The sequence below is a fragment of the Phasianus colchicus genome, chromosome 9, assembly GCF_987193195.1.
Source record: "Phasianus colchicus chromosome 9, bPhaCol1.hap1.1, whole genome shotgun sequence".
Lineage (NCBI taxonomy): Eukaryota > Metazoa > Chordata > Aves > Galliformes > Phasianidae > Phasianus > Phasianus colchicus.
Window position 1 is genome coordinate 3358577 of NC_143444.1, and position 17371 is coordinate 3375947.

The following is a 17371-nucleotide window of genomic DNA, read 5'->3' on the forward strand; positions in this document are numbered from 1 at the left end:
GAGACTTGAGCTGCGTCCCGCACGCTGCTCCACAGAGCGCGGCACATCCGAGCGCTAAGCGGGGCCGGAGAGCCGCAACACGAAGACGGGGCCGAGGTGCGGACGGGCCGCTCGGGCCGGGTGGACTCGGCCGGGCTGGGCGACGAGACGAGGGCAGGGGCCGCTCCGTGCCGGACGCGGCCGCTTCCAGCCGCTTCGACGGCCCCGGCGCGGCCGAGGGCGAGCCCGTCAGCGACGGCGACGGCGACGGCGACGGCGACGGCGACGGCGACGGCGACGGCGACGGCGCCGCCGGGAAAGGCGCGGGGCGGCCGCGGAGACGGCCGAGGGGAGCGGGGAGAGGGGAGCCCGGCGCCGGGGCTCTGTGACGCGGGCCGGCGTCGCGCCCCAAGGCCATTGTGACGCGGGGCCGCCGCGAGGGGCCGGAGTCCCCCGGAGAGAGTGCCGCTCACTCTCGGGAGAGCGGCTCCGCGAGGAGGACGCGGCTCCCCCGGGTGCGTGCGACCGAGCGTCTGCGCGAGGACGCGGCGATGAGCGAGGAGCGGGAGAAGAAGGACGACCGCCAGCCCGACGCGGGGCTGCCACGCGTGCGCGACCGCCGACAGGTGCGGGCCGGGGAGGGAGGCGCTCGGGCTCGGCCGGGCCGCCGGCGGCCGTCGAAGTCGCCGCCGCGGGGGACGCCGGCCGCGCCTTCGCCGCCTCCATCCCGGTTCTCCTTCTCCCCGCAGGTGGTGCCGCCGGGCGGCCGGAGCCCGGGCTCGTCCCTCCGCGGCGTCCGTCTGCCGCCGCTGCCCGGCCCGGAGAGCGCGCGGGCCTCCGGGAGCCGCCGCGCACAGGTAGGGAGCCCGAGGGAGGCGGGGCCGGACGTCTTCCCGCGCCGCGTGGGGACCGCCCTGTGCCGGTGCGGCTGTGGGGAGCGGGGCGGCAGCCGCCCGCGGGCTGAGCGCTGCCCTCGGTGCTGCGTGCGGCGCGAGCGGCGAGGACCGCGCTCACTCGGCCTTTCTCCTCGGCTTCTCTTGCAGGCGGGCGGGCGGCAGTTCCTGGAGTCGGCGACCGGCGGCGGTGCCAGTGGCCAAAGCAGACAGCCTCAGCCACCCTTGCTGCCTCGCTTAAGGCGGGCGGGGCTGCCGGCAGCAGCACCCAGGCGTGCAGCAGCAGCTTCTGGGGTCTGCAAGCTGCCTGCTCTGCAAGCGGCAGCCTCTTCCACAGCATCTCCAAGTGGCAGAGCACGTGCCGTGGGCATTAGAGGCAGCAGACTCCCAGTACTTGCCCCGAGACCTCCGGGAACCTTGCATGTCCAGGACGGGACAGCAAGGCCTGAGAGCCAGGGTCCAGCTGAGAGGGAATCCGCAGGATGTTCACCTGGCAAACTGTGGAGCGCATCTCTTGCCTCACCTGATGAGGCAGGCAGCATGCCTTCGGCTTCTCTTCTGGCTGCGGACCCTGGGCCTGGAGGACACCTTGAGGCTTTGGCTGTAACAGGTCCTGAAGATGGGGAACACTCAACTTCTTCCAAGGCTGAATACTTTCCAGAGGAGGCCAATGCAGCACCTTTTTTCTGGAGAGCATGCGAGGGAGAAGAAGAAGAAACGGCTACCACCATGCCTGAATTCTCCAACCAGTCTCTGGGAGAAGAACAGAGGTTGCAAGATCCCAGAGAGGTCTACGGGGAGGCATATAGATATCCTCCAGTTCACCCAGCAATCCAGAGAATCCGGGATGAGGCGAAGAAGGACCAGATGCTGCCACACTGGAACATCTCCTGGCCAAATAGCATGAGCGTGCCCCCGCTGCTAAGGCCCCAAGCAACAGAAGACAGTGCCAGTGCAGCTGACAGTGCTCAGGGCACGCTGAGCGTCTGCAGTGTGACATCGAGGGCTGAGGGCCAGTTTTCTGCTTCTGATGATTCCTCAGCCAGAGGTGTTATAGTCCAGGACTCGCAGCTAGAGTTGGAAGAGGCTGCAGAGATAGAAACGGCAGGACAGTCATCTGGCACCCTGCAAGTTGCATCTCTTGCCCCGTCTGATGAGGTACACGCTGTGTGTTCACCATCTCTTCTGGATGCTGAGCCAGGGCCTGCAGGGCACCTTGAGCCTTTACCTGCATCAGTGCTGGAAGATGCAGAAAGCTCAGATTCTTCCGAGGCTGCAAGCTCTGCAGAGGAGACTGATGCAGTATCGCTCCCCTTGCCAATGTCCGAGGGAGGAGAAAGAGAAGAATCAGCTATGGCCATGCCTGAATCCTCCGGACAAGGTCTGGGAGAAGCACGGAGACTGCCAGATCCCAGCGAGATCAACAGGGAGCCCTCTGGGTACTCTCCTATGATCCCAGCAATGCGGAGAATTCGTGAGGAGGACAGAAACGAGCAGATGTTGTCACACTGGAATATTTCCTGGCCAAGGAATGTGAGAAGCCCCAGGCAGCGAAGGCTCCAGGCAAGAGGTGACGCATTCAATAATGTTGGCGCTCGTCAGGGCATGCCAGGTATCTGGCCCACGACATCCCGGGCTGGTAACTGGTTTCTTGACTCTGGTGACTCCAGAAAGTGGACTGTTAGACTGCCAGTTATACTGGAAGAGTCCAGTGATGACAGCGACAGTGCTGCCAGCACTGCTGAGGGCACGCTGGATGCCAGAGACAATGCAGTGAGAGATGAGGGCATGCAGCCGCCCTCCTGTCCTTGCCCTTCAACACTGGAGAATGTGGAGGAAGACTGGGGATGTGACTCTGAGGAAGATGCTGCATCAGAGGCAGTCAGCATCACATCCAGCACATCCGATGAGCCATCTGGTGAGGTGGAGGCCGTTTCTTCAGCTTCATCTGTAGCTGCAGATCCCATGACTGAGGAGCATGTGTCAGCATGTGAGGGAGCAGAAGATGTGGGCCCTCAGCATGAGGTGAGCAAGGTCAGCACCAGGCATGAATTGGAGGCAGAGGCAGGAGTGGTGCCTGGAGTGTGCGCTGTGGGGAGATGCCTGGAGATGCTGTCTCCTTTCCAACCAGCTCCATGCATTAGGGTGGACAGCCCCTCTGTTATTCCTGCCTTGCCTTCAATCAAAGGGGCCTGGAAAGGGGATCCCTCCCCTGGACCCCTGGCACCCACACCATCACCAGCCAGTGGCATACAGGTGTGTGGTTTTGTTCTCTTCACACAGGTTTCTGCAGAGGCTGAAGAACGTGCACAGAGCTCCGTGTGCTTCAGAGATGCACCGGAGGATGGCCCAGGTACATCCCCAGACAGAAAACAATCCCAGGGAGGGACCTGTCAAGCTCAGATGGCCCATCAAGTGGCATGGAGGCTGACAGCGTTCCATGCGCTGCCATATCCAGGCCAGTCCTCCCACGGAAATTCCATGGTGGTGGGTGGCAGGCAGGAGCTCGCCTCTGCCCCTTGCCTACAGCTCTCTGTCCCCCACAGGTACCACAGCCGCACCACACACAGCAGCTCGCCGCCGGATGCCAGCTGTCATCAGGAGTGTGCTCCGGGCTCTGCGCAGGGTTTGCACCTGCAGCTGCATCAGGGGACAGCGAGAGGAGAGGCACGAGGCTGTAAACACCAGGCAGCTCCCCAGAGATTGATTCCATCCTGTCAATGTAGAATTCTGATTCCATCATGTCAGTGAAGAATTTTAATTCCAACTTGTCAATGCAGAATTCTGATTCCATCTTGTCAACACAGAATTCTGATAAAATGCTATCTTTATTCTATCCTGCCTGAGTGCTGTCTCATCTGTGCACTCGTGCATGGTTGGTCTCTGAGTGCGACTACTGGGCTCAGAGCACGGGGCAATGGATCCATGTGTCGGTGGTGGCAGCAAGTGCAGAGAGCGTGGGCGTGCAAGGGAGAGTGATTTGTGACTTGCAAAATGTGAGCTGGCTGAGCCGGTGTGTGTGTGAGGTGGGCAGCGATGAAGGGCGTGAGGGGCTGTGAAAGGGGCAGCCCTGGTGGGAGAGCACTGGTGTGTCTGTAGGGGTGCGAGCACAGCCAGGCACCTACCGAGAGGAGACCAAAGTGTCCCGGCTGGCTCAGGGCTCCTCAGGTGTCTCACTGCACAGGCCTGGGTACTCCCTACGTTGACATCATCGTTCCCCCATATGAGGACGTCATCAGTATAGAGGTAAACCCGGACACCGTGGTCCAACGTGAGCTTCCCCTGCCTCCGAGCGCCAGAGTGGGCGAGTGTCTGTACCCCTGGGGTAATCGGGTGACTGTGCATTGCACTCCCTCCAAGTAAATGCAAATTGATTGTCCTCCACCTTCCTCAAGGGGACCATAAAACAGCTGTCTTAGGCATCAATGGCAGCCAGAAAGGCATGAGCCTGTTCCCGTAGGGCAGTAATCAATTCTGAAACATTTGGGGCCGCTTTTGCTGAAGGGGCAGTCTCGGCACCCAGATGCCTGCAGTCCACTCTAAGTCTCCATTTGCCACAGGGCTCCCACACTGGCCATACAGGAAAGTTACAAGGAGAGTTTGCAGGTGCTATAATCCCTTGATTGCATAGTTCAGCTACAAGGGGGGGCTGTGCCTTCCTTAGCTCCTAAAGGGAGAGGGTTGGGCTTCATGTTTGTCGTCTTGGAAGGAGGTGGGGCCGGGGCTACCTACAGTAGTCTAAGAGTTGGCCTAGAGGCAGAAGGCCTCTTCTCTTCCCTCCCCGAGCACTTCATCAGTGCTTCTGCCTGCTGAGACTGCTGCTGCTCCTCAACCAGCTGCTCTTGTAATTTTCCTACTTCCTCCTGCAAGGAGGAGATAATGCTGGCTCCTGAGAATCATGGACGCCCATAGTACTTGTGAGTGTGACCAGCTGTGTCCTGAGTACTGCACAAACCACTGCTTTCCCTTTTCTTCAGCGATATTTCCATTCTGCCCTTAAGTCTGCTACCCAGTCGCATACTGCCTGTTGGTTCTGGGCAAGAGAAGAATCAAGGTCCATCAACATTTTCAGAATATGCTCTGGGCTATTAGGATTGCCCATCCCTCCTTCCATGCTTGGCGCCAGCTACTCATAATGTACTTCAACAAACACAATTTAAAATTTTTTTCATTCCACATCCCTTGTTGAACTTTATACTGTCCGTGCCTTGGCCCTCCCGATGCCATCCCTGCACATCCAAACAACATCCCTCTGTTCCTCCCTGGCCACCTTATCCCCACTTCCACTGCTTCCTTCTTTTCCCTCAGCCTTCCCAGCAGCTCCGTGCTCAGCTGAGCTGCGTCTCCTGCCACCCCTGCCTGATTTCTTATTCTGGGGGATGGAGAGCTCTCATGCTCTCAGAAACATGTTCTTAACTGTGCTGCCAGCTGTGTTCCGTTCCTTTGTGCCTAAGGACAGTTTCCTAGGAGATCTCATTCAACCATTCCTTAAACAGTTCACTGAAGTTCACTCTCCTGAAGTTCAGTGTCTTGACTCCACTCTTTGCCAGGCCCATGTTCCTGGAGATCGCAAGCTCAACCAGGGCATGGTTGCTGCAGCTCAGGCTGCCTCCAATCTTAACGTCTTCGACCACCTCCTCTGCACGGATGAGCACCAAACTCGGCAACCACTGGTGACCAGCTGGTCCCCTCTGGTCCTGACCTGTCCAAGACCGGTAGCAGAAAGTTACCATTATTGGGCTCCAGGAGTCTCCTGGATCACTTGCAGCTAGCTCGCCATGTTCATTTCCCAGCAGGTATCTGGGTGGTTGAAATCCCCCAGAGGGATCAGAGCCTGGGAGCACAACAGCTCCTGCAGCTGAAGGAAGAAGGTCACACCTACAGGCTCCCCTTGATTCGGTGGCCTGTAGTAGACCCCGACCACCAGCTGTCTTTTGTTGGTCTCGTCCCTGGTTTTAACCCACAGGCTCCCCACGTGTGCCTGACTATTTCTCAGAGGCAGCTCTTTGCAGTCTGTCCTCTTTTTGTCGTAGGCGGCAATTCCCAACCTCTCCTACCTTGCCTATCCCTTCTAAAAAGCGTATAGCCCTCAATTCGGGTTACGCAGGTCATAGAATCGTGGAATTGCTCAGGTTGGAAAAGGCCTTCAAGATCATCAAGTCCAACCACAACCTAACCATCCTACCCTCACTCTAACTACCCACCGCTGAATCATGTCCCCGAGCACCACATCCAAATGGATTTTAAACACATTCAGGGACGGTGACTCAACCACCGCCCTGGGGAGCCTGTTCCAGTGCTTAACACGCCCTTCTGTACACAGGATTTCCTGTGTTCCAACCTAAACCTCTGCTGGTGAAACTGCCTGCACGGCCTGCACTGCCAGCATTGCCTACACTGCCTGCACCAACAGCACTAACTGCCTGCACTAACTGCCAGCACTGCCAGCACTAACTGCCAGCACTGCCTGCACTAACTGCCAGCACTAACTGCCAGCATTGCCTGCACTAACTGCCATCACTAACTGCCTGCACTGCCTGCACTAACTGCCAGCACTGCCAGCACTAACCGGCAGCACTAACTGCCAGGGCCGAGGGCGGAGAGCAGCAGGGCCGGGCTCGGCCAGGCCGCTGGCGGCCTTTGAAGTCCCTGCTGCTGCTGGGCACGCTGCTGGCGACTTCGCCACCTCCATCCCACGCCTCCTTCTCCACACCGCCGTGTGTGAGGCAGATGCCGTGCGCTCAGCGTCGCTTCTGGCCACAGAACCTGGGCCTGCAGGACACCCTGAGCCTTTGCCTGCATCAGTGCCTCGGTATGCAGAATGCTCAGATCCTCTCGGGACTGCACACTGTCCGGAGGAGGTCAGTGCAACGCTATTCCTGCTGTCAGTGTGTGCGGGAGGACAAGGAGAAGAAACAAGCGGCTATGGCCGTGTCTGAATGGTCCACCCAAGCTCTGGGAGATGCAGCGAGATCGCAATATCCCAGAGAGACCAACGGGTGGCATGTGGATATCCTCCAGTGCACCCAGAGATCCGGAGAATCCGAGATGAGGCGAGGAAGGAGCAGATGTTGTCCAGTAGGACCACATCCTGGCCACACAGCTTGAGCATGCCCATCTATGTCTCCAAGTGCAGAGCCGTCCCAGGGAGGGCCTGCTGGGCCCGAGCGGCCCGGCGAGCAGCTCCATGTACAGAGTCCTGCTGTGCCCGGGCCAGCCCTCCCAGGGAAAGCTGCGGTGCTTGGTGGCAGGCAGGGCCTTGCCTGGTGCCCGCCCTGCCCCTTGCCTACAGCTCTCTGCCCCCACAGGTACCGCTGCCACACCACACACAACATTCCTGCGAAGGCCACAGGAGGTGCACAGAGCTCCAAGTGCTTGAGTACAGGACTACAGGAGGATGGCCAGGGTACATCCCCGGGCAGAAAGCCATCCCAGGCAGGGCTTCCCAGCTCAGATGGCCCACGAAGCGGCACAGAGGCCGGCAGCACTGCATGCCCTGCCGTACCCAGGCCCACCATCCCAGGGAAGACCTGGAGTGGTGGCGCGCAGGCAGGGCCTTGCCTCTGCCCCTGGCCTACAGCTCTCTGTCCTGCACACGCTGCCACACCACACGCTGAAACTCGCCGCTGGTGGCCCCCAGCCAGCTGCCCAGGCATGCGTGCAGAGCTGCCACAATGGGCTGCTGTGCTGTGGGGGCTGCCATGTGGGGACCAGCCCTCCTCTGCTTCAGCTCCTCTGCACTCAGCCACCCGCGGGCTGAGGGCTGCCCTCGATGCTCCGTGCAACGCGAGCGGGAAGGACCGCGCTCACTCAGCCTTTCTCCTCAGCTTCTCTTGCAGGCGGGCAGGCAGGAGTTTCCAGTGTTGGTGCCAGTGGCCAAAGCAGACAGCCTCAGCCACCCTTGCTGCCTCGCTTAAGGCGGGCCGGGTTGCTGACAGCTGCACCCAGGCATGCAGCAGCAGCTTCTGGGGTCTGTAAGCTGCCTGCTCTGCCAGCAGCAGCCTCTTCCACATCTTCTCCAAGAGGCAGAGCACGTGCCATGGGCATTAGAGGCAGCAGACTCCCAGTACTTGCCCCGAGACCTCCGGGAACCTTGCATGTCCAGGACGGGACAGCAAGGCCTGAGAGCCAGGGTCCAGCCCTGGAAGTCTCAGCTGTTCTCAGGCCTCGCCATGCCAGACCGCCTCGCCATGCCAGACCCAGACAAAACTGCGTGGTGTCCCTGAGCTGTGCTGCAGCCGCAAGCTCAAGCGTCCGAGTGCAGCTGGCAGTTCCAGGGTGCATGGCGCCCTGAGACCACCAGCAAGGACGGCCCAGGTGCTGTCCACCAAGGCTGGGAAGGTCCACGCAGCTTGGGGAGATGCTCAGGAGGGCAGCAGAGACACTCGTGCTGCCACTACACCATCTTCCAGAGCAGCTCAGAAGGGCCCAGAAGGGCAGGCAGGCGGCAAAGAGCAAGACAAGGAGCCCCTGCCTGCATTAGTGCCTGAAGATGCAGGCAACCTAGATTCTCCCAAGGCTGCACACTCTCCAGAGGAGGCCGATAATGCAGTGCTGTTCCCAAGAGTGTGTGAGGGGGGAGAAAGAGACGTAACTGCCACCACCATGCCTGAAGTCTCTAGACAAGCTCTGGGAGGAGCACTGAGTCTGCAAGATCCCAGAGGGCTCAACCAGGTGGCCTACAGATGCTCTCCGGTACACCCAGCAATTCGTAGAATTCGGAATGAGGTGAGGAGGGAGCAGATGTTGTCCAGCTGGAACATCTCCTGGCCAAGCAACGAGAGCATGCTCAGGCTGCTAAGACCCCAAGCAGCACATGACAGTGCCAGTGCTACCAACAGTGCTCAGAGTATGCTGGAGACCTGCACCACAACATCGATGGTGGAGGGCCCCATTCCTGCACCAAGAGAGTTCATATCCGGAGATGCTGGAGTGCAGGATGAACAGCATGATTCGGAAGAGATTGCTGAGACAGAATCTGCAGGACAGTCATCTGGTGACCTGCAGAGTGCATGTCTTGCCCAGTCTGATGAGGCACACACAGTGTGTTCACCATCTCTTCTGGGCGCTGGTCCTGGGCCTGCAGAACACCTTGAGCCTCTGCCTGCATCAGTGCTGGAAGATGCAGAAAGCTCAGATTCTTCTGAGGCTGCACGCTCTGCAGAGAATGCTGATGCAGCATCTCTCCTTGTCAGTGTCCGAGGGAGAAGAAGCAGCTATGCCTGTGCTGGAATTGTCCAAACAAGCTATGGGAGAACCATCAAGACTGCAAGATCCCAGAGAGCTCTACAGGGAGACCTATGGATATTCTCCAATTTTCCCAGCAATTCGTAGAATTCGGGATGAGGCGAGGAAGGAGCAGATGTTGTCCAGCTGGAACATCTCTTGGCCAAGCAACGAGAGCATGCTCAGGCTGCTGAGACCCCAAGCAGCACATGACAGTGCCAGTGCTACCGACACTGTTCAGAGAAGGGGGGTCAAATGTTACAGTTGTTATGAAGAATTTCTTGGGCTTGGTTACAGAGGTTGCCCTGATTTGTTGGACTTGTTCATCATCAGTTGAAGTGGTTACAAAGTACATGGAGGATACAACTCCTTGTATAAAAGTGGAATCAAACATGGAGCCATACAAGAAACAAACATAAGAGTTGCAACAGCACACGAAAAAGGATACGTTTCTCCCGTGGGCAATTTGTTTAGCAACTTTTTCATTATCATTCCATTTTTAGACAACAATTAGAGTCATTCAATTTGCCACAGACACCACCTGTGACTCTTCAGGAGTGGTGACACGAACGTTCCATAATGAATAAAAATTAGAAAGTGAAAAGAGACAACTGTACATTTGGCAATAACCATACCTTTAACAATAGCCAATAATATTAAATCAGTAAGTAAAACAAATAGAGCTATTTGTGTCAGCTGCTTTCCCCACCCAGGAACTCCCAGTGTAAGCCAAGATCCAGATGGGAATTCTTCAGTAGAGGTTGTGGTGTTTATGAACACCCATACAATATTACACTTCAGTGAATTCATCAAAAGCGTATCTAGTCCAATTTGACAATATGTGGACTTGCCATGTAATGTTTTCTAAGATGATTTAGTATCACGAGAACTCTCCACTTGAACATTTCCAAAGCAATTCAAATGCTGAGAGATATAAATCTTAGTTTGGCAAGTTCAAGTATTGCTACAGTCTACAGAATTTTTCACAGGATAGTGTGTGCAGGATAGTCCACAGTATAAACCATCAAGAGGAGTAATCCCAGAAACATACACATCTCTTATCAAAACTTAGACACTTTCCAACAACCATGTTTTGGATGGAACTCCTGGACTGGTGTGACACTGAAAAGCATCAGTGCAAAAGGCTTTACGATAGATTTCTTTTGTGCCCACATCTAACAGATATTAGATGGGCCTCTTGATTCATTTCCCAGTTTGTTAGGAATTTGGAAACACTGTGGAGGAGTCACATGCAAATCATAATCAGTTTGAAAAAAAGGGGTGAAAGAAGGGGTCAAAAGAAATGGTATCACTGTGCAGGGAGTACCAGTAAGCCAGGATGACCTGTAAGAACTCTGAACCCAGTTGTGAAATTTAACAGATCCAAGGACTGATATCAATCACCACCCACACTCACAACAATGCAAAACACAATATGATTGCAACCAAAAAAATGTAATTAAGAGGTATACTCAGTATTCTAGCATGATCAAATCTTCAGTATTTCTGTCACAAAACACAAACGGTTAAAATCAGCCTTAAAATTAGCCTTTCTGTCAAGTGCCCACGGGGATCTTCTGTAAAATAAAACAAGAACCAACTTGCCCTTTTTGGGCTTTGTAAATATGGTTAAAAAATGAGGGAACAATTGAGGAAGTGTTGATTTCATATTACTTTTTTTCGGGGTGTCTTTAGCCTTCCCAGGATATTTGGTAAGGGATTCTGTTAAGGTTAGGGAACTGGCCTCACCTTAGCTGAGTCAATCGCACAGGCTGGCCAGGGAGATAAGAGTGTTTCCCTGGCTTATCAGCCTCTGGATCATGACTCACAGGGGTAATTGGCAAGAGTGGTGAGGCCTTTAGACACAAGGTGTTAAATGGAGGATCTGGTTTCCCTTTGTGGTAAGCTTTCTAATGCATCCACCCTTCACTGCCCCCACCCCGGTCACTTGGGAGGGGCGAAGACATCAGTTTTTTATTGGATAGCTGCTCAGGTTTTGCTTTCCAGGTCTTGAGCTTTTGTTCTGGCCACCACTTAACTAATTTCTCTAACCTGACAGTGGGTAATCCATTCATCAGATCTCACAGGACACCCTTTTGCCAGCCCAGTGTCCAGAGACAATTACCTTTATGATCAATATTCCGCCTATCTGTTTTTACTGACAATGAAACCCTTCCAGTCCCACTGAGCTTTGGGCTAGGTGGCCTGGGGGCAAGGCTGACCGCTGCAAGTCTTACTTCCCTTGGCTCAAATTTACTGGCAGAAGAAATCACTGACCCATATTTTCTTCCATAGTTGATTAACTCTTGGACAGCCTTCTTCCACGCCCATACGTCCCCTGACTGCAGATGGTTAGATGTTACAGTTCCTTCTAACGCTGCCCGGGTTCTCTCTCCCTGACACATAGCTTGTATCTTTCCTTGCAGTTGTATGCCTATGGGTTTCAATGACTCTGGAGGCCCCCTAATTAAAGCAGTCATTCTCTCAGGATCAACAGGCATCATCATAGGTGATTCGTGGTGTGGCTGCAGCTTTCTATCATACATCATTTGGAGACAAGCAGCCTTTTGAACGCTCTCTACTAACTGGTCGACTGTTCCAGTAATAGCAAGAGGGTATCCCTTTTCTAGAGGATTGAGACCACCTGCCCAATAGGCAGCCCTCTGTGTTAAGGACCAGGGAGCACCATTGTTGCCAGTAGTTAAAAATACTCCTGGTCCCCAGTAACCTCCCGCTTCCTTTTCCATTAGCTGTATCTGGTCTCCACCAGTGAGACTAACCCTCCATACATACTCATTTTCTGACTCCTTTGGAGAGCGGCTGAAATCTTTTTTCAATTTTGCTAGTTCAGTGGCTGAGAAGGGAATTCCTTTAACATTCATTTGAGGATCTAGATCCTCCCTGTTATTGAATGCATATTCGGTTTTTATCAAAGGGTGCATCTGGGCTGGAGAGGCCTCTAATTTGTCTAGCCTTGCCTTCATTTCTTTCAATCCTTCTAGAGGGTAGATTTTTTCTTGAGGCAAACTATGGGCGACAGTATCGCTATTTTCTTTATACCTTAACTGCTCCTTCAGAACCCCTAGTAAGGGAGCTGCATCATGCTTTTCATTTTCTAATGAAACAGGCCACAAGGGTAATCCATACAGTATGACATGGTGAAAAAAACCTCAAAACTGACGGGTTTGACTGAGATGGGCAGCCACTGCTTTGGGAGAGACTGGCAGATGATAATTGCTTGTGAATCATTTGTTTTGTAAGTATATATACGTATGCATGTATTATTAGCACTACTGTAATTTCTCTCTTATTTTTCTGCCTTAGTAAACAGTTTTTATCTCAACCAAATCATTTTTTTTCTGATTCTCTCCCCCATCCCATCTTTTCAAATAAGTGAATTTCCAGATTTGGACTTAAAATTTGCTGTCATACAAGCACTAACATTTTTGTTGTATTATGTAGATGTATGAGCAAACAGTTCTCAAAAAATTACTGCCATGTCTACTTTGCTGCCAAATTTATATCTTCATATAAATATTTACATTTTATAGACATTTCCATTATTCCACATATTATGCTATTATATATTTACATTTATATACAATTACTATTTACATTTTATAGAAGACAAAAATCCAGTGACACTATTTCCCACTTCCTATATAGTCCAGTGACAATATATTTCCTATTAATAGAAAAAATGCCAATATAGGCATCTGAAACTATTGCAGGTTTCAAATGAAATAAGTTTTTAAGTAATATATCTGAACAAATTTCCAGGAGAAAAAAAAAAACAGCCTTTTTTTCCAAAACACAAGAGAGTGTGCTGGCAGGATTTTAACTACCAGCCATGGTGGTCTCAATTTATACACTGAATAAGATTTTCACTCTAGTGCCATGGCTATTCAGGAGACGTGTGTATGCTTAACGGGGCTGGCTGGCTGCACTCCACCATGCTGCTCTTTCACTCTCCCTTCTTAAAGGAACAGGGATGAAAATACAATGAAGGAGAGCTTCAGTTGAGATAAGAACAGGGAGATCTCTCACCAAGGACCATCGTGTGCAAAACAGACTCAAGTTAGGGGACGAATGTAAGTTTCTGTCTGTTAATAGCAGACTAGAGCACTGAGGAACTAGAAGCAAACTAAAAACATTTTCCCATTCACTCATTCTCTTCCAAGTCGTCCCCTTAAGTGGAGCAGGGAACTGGGGCTATGGTCGGTCCCTAAAGCTCTGATGTTGCACCACACAGGGTCCCTCTCACGGCAGCCATCTTTTCTAAACCAATCCCTCACGGGCTTCTGACAGACTGCAGCTCTTCAAGCGCTACTCTAAAGTGGCTCCGTACCCCGGAGTCCATCCTGTAGAAACTGCCCCACGGGCAGCACTTCCCCAGAGCTTCAACACCACACTCTCCTCTTCAAGAGCAGCAGCTGGCCCAGCCCTCCTGCCCCACCGCGGCCCTTCTCCATGGCCGCAGCTCCGGCCCGGGGCTGCTCCTGTGGGCACAACATGGCTGCGGCCTCCTGCAGGCCGCGCCTACCATGGGCTGCTTCATGGCTGCAATGGAGATCTGCTCCGTGTGGTGCCCACGGTCTGTAGGGGCCGGCCTGTCATATGTCTCCTGCTTTCCTCTTCCCTTGAAACAGAGGGTGAGGTATCTAAATGGACTGTTCATACCCTTGTTTGTCTTCCTCAGCGATTGCCACTTCCTACAGCTTCTTCACGTGGTCCCTCTGCACTCTGACCACAGCACAACTCCCTGAGATGAGGCCACCCCAAATACCCTTCAAACAACATCTGGTCAACCACATCCTCTCTTGGGATGTGCTTCTGGGTTAAAATCTACTATGTGCTAAAGGCATACTGTTTCTCCAGCCCACGGTGGTCACAACACGTAGCACATCTTCATGCTGTGTAGCTTTCAGCAGAGTTGCTGTGTCCCTGTGGCCACGCTGCAAGCACTGCTGAAGGCTGCACACTGTCTTTCCTTGCTGCCCTCATTTGCCTGGTTGTCTGTCTCTTCACCAGCTGATTGCTGAATGAGGGTTTGAGACCCACTAGTACCATCTGTGGATAAAAGGTGTAGTCTCTTCCAGCCAGCCAGGAGCAAGCTATCACCCAGAGCAGCCACGAGGATTCTCCAAAGAAGCCTGGGAACAGCTACAACAATTGCTGTGGCTCTGTGTGTTGCTCCCAGTCTTAATAATCAGGCTTAATGATCTTCTTAAAATACAGTGTTTGCAGTGCCTCTGATATGAATCAATGTTTAAGAAGGGCAAAAAGGGCTGCTTACTGCAAAACAAATACTCGCACAGAAAGATTAGGCATTTGTTTAGCAAGCTTAATTAAAAAGCTCTACTTGGTGCCTCTTTGAGGATCTAAACTCCTTGATAAAGAAATAACCCGTTTTTCCAGTTATAGCTTCCTTTTCTTTGTAAGTGGTGAGTAGTTTCAAAGATCAAAAGGCCAAGTCTCATACGCCATCTTAATTTGAAAGATATTTTAACATTCTGATAAGCACAGTTTTGGAATGCTTCATTTTGTTTGCCTCACTCGTCAATGTGCAAACTTAGGGTAATTAAACAAAGTGATATTTCACAGTCAGTCTTTGCATTTAGACTGTGAATGTGTAAGTTTAAATAGGAAAATCTACATACTCTCGGGAGAGCGGCTCGGCGAGGAGGACGTGGCATTAGAGGCAGCAGACTCCCAGTACTTGCCCCGAGACCTCAGCACACACCGCAGGTGTTGTCCAGTTGCAACACACGGTGGGCAAACTCTGTGAGCGTGCCCAGGCCCAGTGCTGCCAACACTGCTCAGGGAAACCTGGGCGTACGCTCCGCGACATCGAGGGCTGAGGCTCAGATTCCTGCCTCTGGTGGTTCCCGAACCAGGGATGCTGGAGTGCAGGTTGAGCTGCAAGAATTAGAAGAGACTGCTGAGAGGGAATCCGCAGGATGTTCACCTGGCAAACTGCGGAGTGCATCTCTTGCCTCACCTGATGAGGCAGGCAGCATGCCTTCGGCTTCTCTTCTGGCTGCGGACCCTGGGCCTGGAGGACACCTTGAGGCTTTGGCTGTAACAGGTCCTGAAGATGGGGAACACTCAACTTCTTCCAAGGCTGAATACTTTCCAGAGGAGGCCAATGCAGCACCTTTTTTCTGGAGAGCATGCGAGGGAGAAGAAGAAGAAACGGCTACCACCATGCCTGAATTCTCCAACCAGTCTCTGGGAGAAGAACAGAGGTTGCAAGATCCCAGAGAGGTCTACGGGGAGGCATATAGATATCCTCCAGTTCACCCAGCAATCCAGAGAATCCGGGATGAGGCGAAGAAGGACCAGATGCTGCCACACTGGAACATCTCCTGGCCAAATAGCATGAGCGTGCCCCCGCTGCTAAGGCCCCAAGCAACAGAAGACAGTGCCAGTGCAGCTGACAGTGCTCAGGACACGCTGAGCGTCTGCAGTGTGACATCGAGGGCTGAGGGCCAGTTTTCTGCTTCTGATGATTCCTCAGCCAGAGGTGTTATAGTCCAGGACTCGCAGCTAGAGTTGGAAGAGGCTGCAGAGATAGAAACGGCAGGACAGTCATCTGGCACCCTGCAAGTTGCATCTCTTGCCCCATCTGATGAGGTACACGCTGTGTGTTCACCATCTCTTCTGGATGCTGAGCCAGGGCCTGCAGGGCACCTTGAGCCTTTACCTGCATCAGTGCTGGAAGATGCAGAAAGCTCAGATTCTTCCGAGGCTGCAAGCTCTGCAGAGGAGACTGATGCAGTATCGCTCCCCTTGCCAATGTCCGAGGGAGGAGAAAGAGAAGAATCAGCTATGGCCATGCCTGAATCCTCCGGACAAGGTCTGGGAGAAGCACGGAGACTGCCAGATCCCAGCGAGATCAACAGGGAGCCCTCTGGGTACTCTCCTATGATCCCAGCAATGCGGAGAATTCGTGAGGAGGACAGAAACGAGCAGATGTTGTCACACTGGAATATTTCCTGGCCAAGAAATGTGAGAAGCCCCAGGCAGCGAAGGCTCCAGGCAAGAGGTGACGCATTCAATAATGTTGGCGCTCGTCAGGGCATGCCAGGTATCTGGCCCACGACATCCCGGGCTGGTAACTGGTTTCTTGACTCTGGTGACTCCAGAAAGTGGACTGTTAGACTGCCAGTTATACTGGAAGAGTCCAGTGATGACAGCGACAGTGCTGCCAGCACTGCTGAGGGCACGCTGGATGCCAGAGACAATGCAGTGAGAGATGAGGGCATGCACCCGCCCTCCTGTCCTTGCCCTTCAACACTGGAGAATGTGGAGGAAGACTGGGGATGTGACTCTGAGGAAGATGCTGCATCAGAGGCAGTCAGCATCACATCCAGCACATCCGATGAGCCATCTGGTGAGGTGGAGGCCGTTTCTTCAGCTTCATCTGTAGCTGCAGATCCCATGACTGAGGAGCATGTGTCAGCATGTGAGGGAGCAGAAGATGTGGGCCCTCAGCATGAGGTGAGCAAGGTCAGCACCAGGCATGAATTGGAGGCAGAGGCAGGAGTGGTGCCTGGAGTGTGCGCTGTGGGGAGATGCCTGGAGATGCTGTCTCCTTTCCAACCAGCTCCATGCATTAGGGTGGACAGCCCCTCTGTTATTCCTGCCTTGCCTTCAATCAAAGGGGCCTGGAAAGGGGATCCCTCCCCTGGACCCCTGGCACCCACACCATCACCAGCCAGTGGCATACAGGTGTGTGGTTTTGTTCTCTTCACACAGGTTTCTGCAGAGGCTGAAGAACGTGCACAGAGCTCCGTGTGCTTCAGAGATGCACCGGAGGATGGCCCAGGTACATCCCCAGACAGAAAACAATCCCAGGGAGGGACCTGTCAAGCTCAGATGGCCCACCAAGTGGCATGGAGGCTGACAGCGTTCCATGCGCTGCCATATCCAGGCCAGTCCTCCCACGGAAATTCCATGGTGGTGGGTGGCAGGCAGGCAGGAGCTCGCCTCTGCCCCTTGCCTACAGCTCTCTGTCCCCCACAGGTACCACTGCCGCACCACACACAGCAGCTCGCCGCCGGATGCCAGCTGTCATCAGGAGTGGGCTCCGGGCTCTGCGCAGAGTTTGCACCTGCAGCTGCATCAGGGGACAGCGAGAGGAGAGGCACGGAGCTGCAAACACCAGGCAGCTCCCAGGAATGACAAACTCAGTCCTGCAGATGTAAACTTCTGATTCAGTGTTGTCTTTATTCTCTCCTGGCTGAGTGCTGGGCTCAGAGCACGGGGCA

The 17371-nt window shown here is 53.8% G+C and overlaps 1 protein-coding gene across 1 annotated transcript; it reads left to right on the top strand.

The window, feature by feature from the left end:
• The first annotated feature begins 374 nt into the window (after positions 1–374).
• Positions 375–17308, top strand: LOC149916745 (uncharacterized). The gene is made up of 10 exons (XM_090145767.1): positions 375–610; positions 695–836; positions 2379–2942; positions 3972–4197; positions 5669–5808; positions 6636–6733; positions 7181–7278; positions 15187–16601; positions 16860–16929; positions 17127–17308. Exons 1-10 carry the CDS (start codon positions 531–533, stop codon positions 17306–17308), a joined length of 3015 nt encoding a protein of 1004 aa, XP_090001893.1. The 5' UTR covers positions 375–530.
• Positions 17309–17371: the final 63 nt, after the last annotated feature.

What these genes read in the sequence shown, in the direction of transcription:
- LOC149916745 (XM_090145767.1), top strand. Translation starts at nt 531, where the DNA reads ATGAGCGAGGAGCGGGAGAAGAAGGACGACCGCCAGCCCGACGCGGGG. An exon ending in AATTGGAGGCAGAGGCAGGA is followed by an intron (nt 2,943 to 3,971) that starts GTGGTGCCTGGA and finishes GTGTGTCTGTAG; the next exon opens with GGGTGCGAGCACAGCCAGGC. An exon ending in CGAGTGTCTGTACCCCTGGG is followed by an intron (nt 4,198 to 5,668) that starts GTAATCGGGTGA and finishes ATTTCCCAGCAG; the next exon opens with GTATCTGGGTGGTTGAAATC.